This window comes from Ceratosolen solmsi, unplaced genomic scaffold, assembly GCF_000503995.2.
Source record: "Ceratosolen solmsi marchali unplaced genomic scaffold, CerSol_1.0 scaffold1, whole genome shotgun sequence".
In the NCBI taxonomy this organism is placed as follows: domain Eukaryota; kingdom Metazoa; phylum Arthropoda; class Insecta; order Hymenoptera; family Agaonidae; genus Ceratosolen; species Ceratosolen solmsi.
Window position 1 is genome coordinate 3,693,165 of NW_011948415.1, and position 11,584 is coordinate 3,704,748.

Genomic DNA, 11,584 nt, shown 5'->3' on the forward strand with positions numbered 1-11,584 from the left:
TTCAAATGCTACAAGTAATATTGAATGATTTTTAAATGCTGAATTAATTTCTTTTTATGTAAATAAAAGCTACTTTATAAGTTTATAAATAAAGATAAAGTACGAGTAAAAAAGGATGATGATATACTTCAATAGGGATAAAAAAAGTTTTAATATCTTATAAAACACTATAATGTCTATAATGAAATATTTATGCAATCAAAAATATTTTATTTCTTAAATAATAACTCAGTATTGTTGAAATACATGCGTAATAATTGTTTATCCAACTATCCAATCCAACTATAATATAATATATAACTTGCTTGTCAATTGTAATATTTTCTATCAACTATGCAGTTGTGTTAAACATTATTTTTAAAAATTTGATACAATAATTGAGCGGTAGTAGGGAATATATTTTATTCTGCAATAACTTTTACTAGCGAAGAACCATGAAATATATGAAGTATAGAATTGTATTCTCAGAATAGCGTTTATAGCTAGTCTTAGTGCACTAAAAAATTTTTTGTTAGATACCATATATAATCACATAGTTTATTTGATTTTTCATTATTAATATTTTTGATTAATCTACAGCCGATGGCACATTCGGCTTACTTTCTATTAGCTTTCTTAGTTTATTGAGTAAGATTGCAATATAAATATCGATACTATCTTCCGTAACATTTTTATTTTACTTATTTAGCTGTTTTATACAATCGTTGGCACGTATCCCTTTACAAATTAAAAAATTGATTTTTATACAATACTATTTTACTTCAACTTTTACCAAAAATATCAAATGTATAATTAAATTACATTTAAATATATATTTAAAATAAAAATGAAATATATCTCAAGTATAATGAAAAGCATATTAGTATTATCTGTATTATAATATTATTAAAATAATATAACAATAAAGAAAAGATGAATTGATTTTTAAATAAAAAATAAATTTTTTCAAAAAATAATAAACTCAATTAGGTATCCAATGATAATAAAATTTGGATAAATTTCTTTAATTACGTATTGAAAATTTTCACTATATATAGTACATATATATAATAATTTCTTTTGTAACGTTGTTCTCATTGAAATTATGTGGATTTTAAGAAATAGAAAAGCTATTATAATTTTTAGATTAACTTTTTAGGTTACAAACCTATTTAGAAAATTAGGTTTACATGAGACAGTCAATTATATATTAAATAAATATTATTTTACATAATAATAAACGTAATAAAATGTCATTTTAAGAATGAAAAATAATTAAGATTTTTTTATTAGAATTTTTTTAATACATAATATTTTTCTTAGACTTCTTGAATTAAAAAACCTAGATAGGAGAACATAAGAAGTTAAAAAACATAATAATTGAATTTTTCAATAGACAAGATTATTTACCACTTAATTCAACTTTAAAGTTTATGCAGACAATTTACTTTTTACATTAAATGCAAATTCGAATAATAAAAATTAATTGATAATGTTAACATATCCATCAAAATGGAAGACCGTCACTATAATAATTTCGTTTAGTTTAATTGTGATTTAATTAGATTTATTTAATAGTTTAATAGTCTTAGTTTAATAGTTTAATAGGTGAGTATTAGGTTTATTTATTGGAATACGATATTTATAATATTTGTTTTATTGTTATTTAAAATACTTGAAATGGCTAAGAGCTTTGCTACATTTTCAAACACTGCAAATTGACATTAATTTCAAACACATTCGTCATTTTGTAGCAAGTACTGATGATTTATTAATCGCTGTGTCGCGCGTAATTAGTTAAGCAGATAATAAGTGTCATGTATCGTTTTACAGGAGGTATGATTTCCCATACGTAAATATGAATTGTCGATCAGTTATTTATAGAAAGAGACATAGCGCACAGTATAACTAATTTGGCTTTCATACAGAATAAGCTCATTTTCTACTACTTTAATCATGATTTTCAAATTTCCTTCCTCTATCTCATTTTGTCATTGGCTCAGTTAATACGGGCACTTACGCACGACGAAGTAATGGACTCTGGAGATACCTTGGATTTACTAGAAAAGCAGATTGTAAAATAGCATTACCAAATTAGGCTTCCTTCGTATGGTAAAATACTATGTTTGGAATGCTCGGACAATGTGTACAGACACAAAAACTTGCATACAGTCAGTTTACAATACTTTCTTATATATAAAATGAATTTAAGATTTTTAGATTAAATGCTATCGTAAAATAGCCAGCATAGAATATTTTTAATTTAATAAATTTAATTATGTATTTTTATATTATAATTTATGTATGGTAAATTATTAATTTCATATTTTACTTCACAACAAATTGTTATATTAAAAATCTCAGAAAATATCTTTTTAGGAGCTTTAATACATTACAAATTTCAATTAATTTGAACATAATAATATTTATTATTATTATTATTATTATTATTATATATATATATGTATATACATAAGTTTTTGGTAAATTATTTGCTTATAGAACTGAAATAATATCATCAGCGTTTGTCGTATTTGTTATATTAATAAGGGTTTTTGATTATATGCCATTCACAATGAATAGATGAATGGCTTATCGATTTTAATACATTTAGTTTGAAAAAACAATAATATTACTTGGTAATAAATGTTCTGTACAATCGAATAATTTTAAAGTTTCATAAATTATTATTATAGTATATAATAGTGATAAAAATTCTGATGCATTCTCTTGAATATGTTAGATATTAATTAATTTTAACTATTGCAATGAAAACCAATTTTCAAAATCTCAATGAATGACATGTTAATTATGAAATTCAGAAAAAAGTAAAATTTTTTAATACAAATTTGTAAGAAAAATTAGTTTTTTCTTCTAATATAAATTTCAAAATTTACATAATTTTTTAATGAATAATTTGCTTTCTATTAAAAAAAATACTTATTATTCATAATATAAGCATTATTTAAAGCACTCGATTTAAAGCAAACAAATTTTATTTTACTTCATGTCATATCAAAATTCTTCAAAATTTTATGAAGTATATAGATGCGAATGTGAAGTTTTTTTCATACAAAATTAAAAAAAAAAAAAAGGCGTATGTATACAAGTTGGGATATACTAAAAAAATTATAATCAACCAATTCCATCGGATACAATGTGTAGCATTACTTACAATAGATAAAAAAAAAACAAAAAAAAAACAAAAAATAAAATTAACACGTTTGTATAAACCATTTATCATTAAATTAATCAACTTCCTCGTATTGATTGATGTAACAGATTAATGAAAAAACTGTTTCAATGGATCTAAATAGTACAAAGGATTATTAATTTTTTTATTTAAATACAAACTTGTAAGTATCAAGATTTTTTAAAAATCTAATTGAATTTAAATTTATATATAAGTTTTCACTCAATAAGAAATCTCATATTTTATTCTTTTTAAACTTTAGAATATCATATTGACGTTATATAGTAGTATCAATGGTAAAAAGTTTAATGAATTTTACTGAAATGCTAGATATTTTTAATATCACCGAAATAGTTTGGACATTCATTCATACTGTGAATTTGAAATTTTTTAAATCATATATTTAGATAAATATTAAAATATGTATATATCAAATATTTTGGACTTTAAATGTATAAGCTTTTCTAACAATGTAAAAGTACTGACAAAGTATTTATAAATTGTCACATAAAACTATTACTTAGTTTGAATTTCATTAAAATCAAAAGAACAGATTTAATTATCCTCGAGAAGTTAATATTGATTTATAATTTTATTTCATGATTGCAGTCTAATATAACAATGAATATTAATACAATTTATACAATTGAAAATTCTGTTTACTTTATTGCATATATAATAATTGAAATGAATTTAGTTGTTTATGTTTTTAGTTATTAGTTTATAAAATAATATTGTATTGTAATAATTTTAAATGAATAAAATACATTTTGCCAGTATTTGTTAATAAATATCGATAAAGTTCTATTAATGTAATACTAGTTTATTCTCTATGATTTTTAAAGTAATATATTCACAAAAAAAAAAAAAAAAAAAAAAAAAAAATTATTATAATTAATATGTTTTATAACAAATATATTTCTAAATATATTGGAGATTCTTTTTGTAAGTTTTCTTTCTATTTTTGTCTATGTACAAGTATTATAAATTTTCAAAAATAATTATTTTTTTATATAATAACAGTGAAATATTATTTTAATTTCGTAATATACTGAATAAATATGGCATATAGATTAAAAATGAAATATGTAGAAGATTTTTAATACATCGGACATTTTATTTGTATTATATAATATTTATTTTCAATATTACTATTCTATAGAAAATCATTCTTCATTGTTTTACGATAAATTAATTTATGTATGTCCAAGGATAGATTGTTGTAGTTCTAAAATTCTTCGGATTACCATCAATAGTGATTGTCGATGTTTCAACAATTACTCTCATAATTTTAAATGAAAAGAATATAGTTTATATTCATCTTGTATTTCATTAATTTCGAAACGATGTGCAAGGCAATAGTTAATTACATTAATCGATTTAAGAAAAAATGGTGTTATATCAATTTTCACGCATTATGTAATCTTTTCATAAGCGAATCGGTATTGTATTTGTGTGAATATCGAATAGTTGTTGATCGGAGCATTTTTTTTTCCATAGAAAGAAGTTTTTTGCTCGATTGTTATTTCAAAGCACGAAGCCATAAAATCAGTCGTTGAATAGCGACACCAAAGTTATTAAATTATTATTACATTTGTACCCTCAGAATTCTAAAATGTGTCACATATTTCTAGTGCGAGATATATCCGCATTTTCAGCATATTTAGGCTTTTTCAACTTGGCCCCATGCTAGGTAATATCACCAAATTGTGGCTTTGGGGACATATGAATGAGGGTACTGCTTGGCAAATAAATCATAGCGTTGTCAAGTTACATAGAAAAAGCATTTTATGGCATTAAAAAGGGTGTTCTTGATGAATAATAACTAACGAAAATTACCGCCCGAAGTGTATTTAAGTGCTTGAAATGTTGGTATTATTTACAAAAACAATTTTTCCTTTTTATTTAGCAATTTAAATAGAGCATGAATACCGAAATTTCATGAAATATCTAATGCTAAGATGTTTACTTTATTTAAATATAATAAATTAATATCCATTGACAATATATTAACAGATATTTTATGTATGAAAATAAAAAAATAATATAATATATTTTTCTGTTTATTAAGATTGCAGTTTAATACTTTGCATTAAATATTATAACAATATATACTGATTTTGTTATAAACTGTAATAATCATCAATTATTACTGAATCACTCACTTTTTCATATTATTTTATACGAACTTTTTATGGAATTTAATATTAATTGTTTTTAAGAACGAACGAATCAATTTTAAGTATAAAAAATATTTTCTTTCAATCGCAAGATTTATTACGAAACATAATTGGCTTTGAAAATTTGTTATCTGTATTGTTACTTATTGTATTATTTATTTCTTATAGTCTAGAAATTATGTTGTTTTTCACATATTTTATGTGAAAAACAACATATATAAGAATTATCTCGTGCAATATTTTTTTTATCTCGTCGGACCAAGTCTTTTCAAATGGAAACTATAAAATATTTTAAATGAATCTATAGAAATTTAAAGAAATAAAAAAATTTAGATTTTCAGATTTTTATTAAAATAGTTTATATCTTCAGAGTGGATAATTATAATTTTATAAAACAAATTATTACATTAGACATTCACAGAAGTAAATAATTAATACATATTAATTCAAATAATATTTTTTATGTAATATGTTTTATGATTTTACTATAAAAGCTAAAAGTCGACTGAAATAAAAAGTATTATATAAGCAAAAAATTACTGTATATTAACATTTTAAATTTAATATAAAAATTAAATTATATCGATTTATTGATATTTTATTAAGTATTTTATAATCCGCATCTAAATATCTGTGATGTATTTAAGAATTTAATGATTATTCATTCATAATGATTAATGCTTTAAATATGCTAATTAACAAATAATTGATATTAAGGTTAAGTAGAAAAAATTATATGATATAAATAATATTTTTATTAACTATATAAAAAGTATAATAACATGTTTTTTAAAATATACTTTTTTTAATAATTGCATGCAATCTAAAATGAAAAATATTTATTAAGTAGATTACTAGCTTTTTAAGCTTTTACCTCTAAATTGTATTACTTTTTCTGCATAAAATTATAATCTTTCGTAATTAATTTTTTTTTTTTTTGTGATAATCCTAGATCACAATTCCTAGATTCCTGATAATTCCTAGAGACTTTTTGAAATTGAACTTGAAACGATTAAATTTCTATTTACCAAAAATATCAATTTTTATTCTCAATTTATACCAGGTGAAATTATATAATTATTTTAATGTATTAATATTTCAGATTAAATTTAAATACACTAAATATTATTGATTATCATTGTGCAATAAGGTTATTAAACAATTGATTGTGTATATTAAGCTTTTAATACAAAATATGATATTTTAATCGGTATAATTCCAAATTTAAGAGAAAAATTATCTGATTAATTTTTGCATACGATTGTACAAATAATTATCTTTATATGTAGACGGTTTTATAAATGAAATTTATTTATTTTTAAGATATAAGAACAGTACTATTTCAAAAACTTTAAAATATCTATGTGAAATGGTTTTGATAAGACTGTATCATAGTATATATGGCCTTACTTTAAAAACTTTCACAGCATACTTTTTAGAAAAAATTACCATTACAATAATTTATTTAGTAAAACGTGAAGCTACTGCAATTTGTTAATGAATTTCTAGAATTTTTAGATACCACGTAACATAAAATTATACAGTTTAGATGTAAAAATTGTTAAGAAAATTTATTATATGAATGACATAGTATGAAATTTGTGTGTATATTTTCGTAATACATTATGCAATAATGGTAAATAGTATGTTTTTTTTTAAGTATTCATAGGGATATTAAGAAAATTAAGTATTATTTAATTAAATGTTAAAATAAAAATTTAATGTTTTTAAAAATGAATTTTACAAAATAGTATTGTCAATTGTTTCTAACAAGTTTTGAAATTGAATGGATAATCTTGAATAAAAGTAATCTAATTCTATTATCTCCGCACGATCAATTGTTTTTAGCAACAAGTGGTGACAGTAATCAACAATTTTCATAATATTATTTGTCCATATCAAAGACCTGTTTTCGGATAGTGTTAATTGTTAAATCCCCTGATTATTTTATGCTTGATGGTTGTAAATTTCAAAAACAATATTGCGCAATCTCGTTAGAACAATAAAACATGCGTTAATAGGCTATACAAACACGCACTCACGCGCGCACGCACGCACGCGCGCACACACACACACACACACACACACTTGTATTTTGAAGTACCAAAATCAAACAAACGTAGAATACGAGGTAATTAATTTTTATATCGATAATGAGTTTCAAAGTTTTATTAATAAAAATATCTTTATATATATATATATATATATATATATATATACACACAGATACCTTGAGAGTATTTGAAATTAATAATTTTAAATTTACTAATTTGTTGTTTCTCTGTATCATAGTATTAATGTAAAATTTATCTATATCTGTAATATAAATCATTACGTATCTTCTTTTAGTTGTAATTTTTTTTTCTAAAAATATGTATTTCAATATTATACGTAAAGATATTATGGCTGAATCTTTGCATTTGCTGCAACTTTATTAAATAATTGTATTTGCCTTGGTAAATATTTCGAATAATTTAATGAAATTTTACAATCTAATTTTGTTCGATTCTTCTCATATATTTGGTCTGCATTAATGTAAGATAAAATCAATTGAACATATAGATCATAAGATTGTAAATAAATTTAATAAATTAAAAATTATTGAGGTTACAATGTATACGGAAAAAAAATTGTTATATTAAACTATAAGCTACGAGTTAATAGGAATGATTAATAAAATGTATAAACTATTTATTAATTGTCAGCTCAATTAAATTCAATGAAATATTATTAATAAACTATAATAACAGAGATATAATCATCAACGCTTTAAATTGTCAGTGAACATGAAAGAATAATGACAAAACAATAAATTTACGAGCACGCTACGCTCTAAAATAATTTCGTACACTCGCGTTAAAACGAAAGGTGGCAAGAGTCAAAATTCTAACGCGATCATTCAAATTTATTCGATAATTGTTAACAGAAAATAATGTACATTGAGGCACGTTAAGGCCAAAAATAGTAATAGACACGTGTAGGTGTGAAATAAGGGTGAAATAAGTGTGGAACAGGAAGGGACGGTTGCGAGGCAAAGTAAAGTTGGCGTTCGGCTATATGGAAATCGTATTTCATTGGGAATGACAGGCTTATTGGATTTTCTATTGAAACACGGATTTTCAGTAAGTAATTGCTAGCAAAAAGAATTTTTGAAATTATAATAAGGTATTACCCGTTTGGTATTTTTTGGATTCTAAATGCACGTAATTTAATAACGATCAGTTGATAAAAAGTTAAAGTGTAGATCAATGTAGATAAATAGCATCGAAATTATTTGCATTTTATTTTTGTTCTTTTCCTTTTCTGTATCTCTCTATTTTCTTGCACAAAATTGTAATCGTGACGTTGCAAAAGAAAAATGAAAGAGAAAAAAAAGAAGAAATAGAAAAATAAGCTAAAAAGCAAAATGGCATTTGTGAACGTTACCTAGTTTGACGTAGCACGTATTGAAGAAATTCGGACCCAATACTACGCTCAGAAGGCCGAGCGTGCCCTGGGGAAATTCCGTCAGCAAGAAGAGCAGAAGTACAGCCAACAGCATTTTCGTCGTACGGTCAGTTTGTCTTTCGTTGTCCATTATCCGAGAAGCTTTTCTTCTACGCTTTTTACTCTCAGCCAGATTTATCGACTCCTCCACCTTGAGCATCGTGGTCGAGGTAAGCTTCTTGCGGCGTTTCTTCGCCTCGATCAGGGCCAATATGAGCCTAAGGCTGAGTATTGTTAGCGCCAGACACGGTAACAGCTTTATCACTACGCTGTACATCCAGAAATTCATCTCCTTGAGGCCATTTTGCGCGCTTTCGGTAAGCGCTACGTAGTATAAAGTAGCGTTGTTGGCGTCCATTCCAATCTGTTGATGATGGATCGGCGTCGATGACGATGATAACGACGACGACGACGACGATAAGGATGACGGCGATGACAATTGCAACGACGAAAGGGACGGCGACGACGATAAGGACGATGGCGAGGACGATGAAGATGATGATGGCGATGACGAGGACGATAATAACGACGACGATGACGACGACGACGACGACGACGAGGAGGAGGATGATGACGAGGACGACGACGACGACGACGACGACGACGACGACGACGACGACGACGACGACGACGACGACGACGACGACGACGACGACGACGACGACGACGACGACGACGACGACGACGACGACGACGACGACGACGACGACGACGACGACGACGACGACGACGACGACGACGACGACGACGACGACGACGACGACGACGACGACGACGACGACGACGACGACGACGACGACGACGACGACGACGACGACGACGACGACGACGACGACGACGACGACGACGACGACGACGACGACGACGACGACGACGACGACGACGACGACGACGACGACGACGACGACGACGACGACGACGACGACGACGACGACGACGACGACGACGACGACGACGACGACGACGACGACGACGACGACGACGACGACGACGACGACGACGACGACGACGACGACGACGACGACGACGACGACGACGACGACGACGACGACGACGACGACGACGACGACGACGACGACGACGACGACGACGACGACGACGACGACGACGACGACGACGACGACGACGACGACGACGACGACGACGACGACGACAACGACGATGACAATGGCGTTGGCGACGGCAGCGACGGAGGCTGCGACGTCGACGATGATAAGGACGAGGGCGACGGCGAGGGCAACGACAGCGACCCCAACGAGGAGAGATTCTGCAGCGTCACGTTGATCTGGCGATCATTCGCGTCAAGCGTAACATTCTTCGACGTGACTTGGGTCGTTACGTAAAGTGGAAAGCAAATAAGCGGACAGACAACGTAAGCAGCCACTATCGCAACGATCGTCCTCTTATAGCTGCACCATTCGCGGTTCTTCTGCGGATGAGCGACGGCTATGTAACGCCAGACGGCCAGCGTCACCGTCAGCCAGATCGAAATAGTGTGAAAGACCTGAGCGAAGTTGGAGTGGAACAAAACGAAGACCGTCCAGGCGTAGGTGTAGGTCTCGCGCTTGGGCCGATGGTAAAGGTAGGAGTGCACGGCATAGGGCATATACTCGATCATAACGAGCATGTCAGCGACAGCGAGGCCCGTGAGGATGGCGTTCGTCGGTGAGGACATTTCGCGCCGCGTGAGCACGGCGATGTTCAAGCCGTTGGCGATCGAGCCAAAGACGCAGACGAGAAGACTGGCCCAGCCGTGGATCGAGGCATACCTCGTGTGGAAGGCGTCGAGGCCGCTGCCGCAGCTGAGGTTGAGGCCGGGAGTCGCGTTCGCCATCGTCGTTGCCGGTGATTTCAGGCCGCTGCTTCCTCGACCGATCTAGAGCCCCTCGGACTCGCCGGCATCGTCCTTCGAGTCCGCGTCCAGCACTGGCGTCCGTGCCCTAGGGCCGATTGGGCTGGAGGGAAAGCGAGAGAGAGAGGGAGAGAGCGAGATTGGGTGGGAGTGAGAGAGGGGGGGGGGATAGCGGTTAGCGAAGCCCGAGGCTGTCAGATGCCAACAACTGCGCACGTGGGTGTTGGAAGCCGTGGACGAGACTCGCAACGAACGGTAAGACGCGGGCGCGTCGAATGACACGGGATGACGGCGCGCTGGATGTCGTTCGGATGGTAATGCCAACACGCACGCGCGATTGACAATGGCGCCGGGGCGAGTGGGGGTTAGGCTGGGGAAGTAGGTAAGTAGGCAGGCAGGCAGGCAAACAGGCAGGCAGGCAGGCAGGCAGGCAGGCGCACGCGCCTCTACTGATTTCACCAATGGTCAGCGGCTGAGGAATCCTTCATTGTTACAGGACTCTGCTTTGACGATCCTTAAGCGATGTTGTTCCAACGAATCAGTCTGACTAGGGTCGCAAGATTGCTCAAGCGCCGGCTTCGGCATTCGCGAAGGCTCCAAAAAATTTTCTCCTATGATAAAGTAATAGACTCGCTCGCATACTATAATTAGCTCTGCCTGGATAATTGCAATTTTCAAATTTACATGGACATATGATAATAGTCATTAGTTTATGATGCATTCGATTGATTACCGCGCGTGATGATTGTTTAAATTCATTTATTGTTTAAAAAATAATGTCGGCAAGATAGCATTGAATAGGGAATAAATTTTAATTAACATTATGATTTTAATTGACCGTCGTTCCTCTCTACCGAGTTCCGTATTTATATTTAAATAATGATAATTGAAATT

The 11,584-nt window shown here is 30.4% G+C and overlaps 1 protein-coding gene across 1 annotated transcript in view; it reads right to left on the reverse strand.

The window, feature by feature from the left end:
* The window catches only part of LOC105368604 (FMRFamide receptor), a 37,285-nt gene extending 26,511 nt beyond the window's left edge, over window positions 1-10,774 (reverse strand). Inside the window, exons 1-2 of the mRNA XM_011507650.1 lie at window positions 10,118-10,774; window positions 8,779-9,202 (exon numbers count right to left, since the gene is read on the reverse strand). Coding sequence (XP_011505952.1) covers window positions 8,779-9,202; window positions 10,118-10,672 — 979 coding nt within the window. The 5' untranslated portion in view covers window positions 10,673-10,774. The remainder of the gene's footprint in view (window positions 1-8,778; window positions 9,203-10,117) is intronic.
* Between the last annotated feature and the right edge of the window lie 810 nt (window positions 10,775-11,584).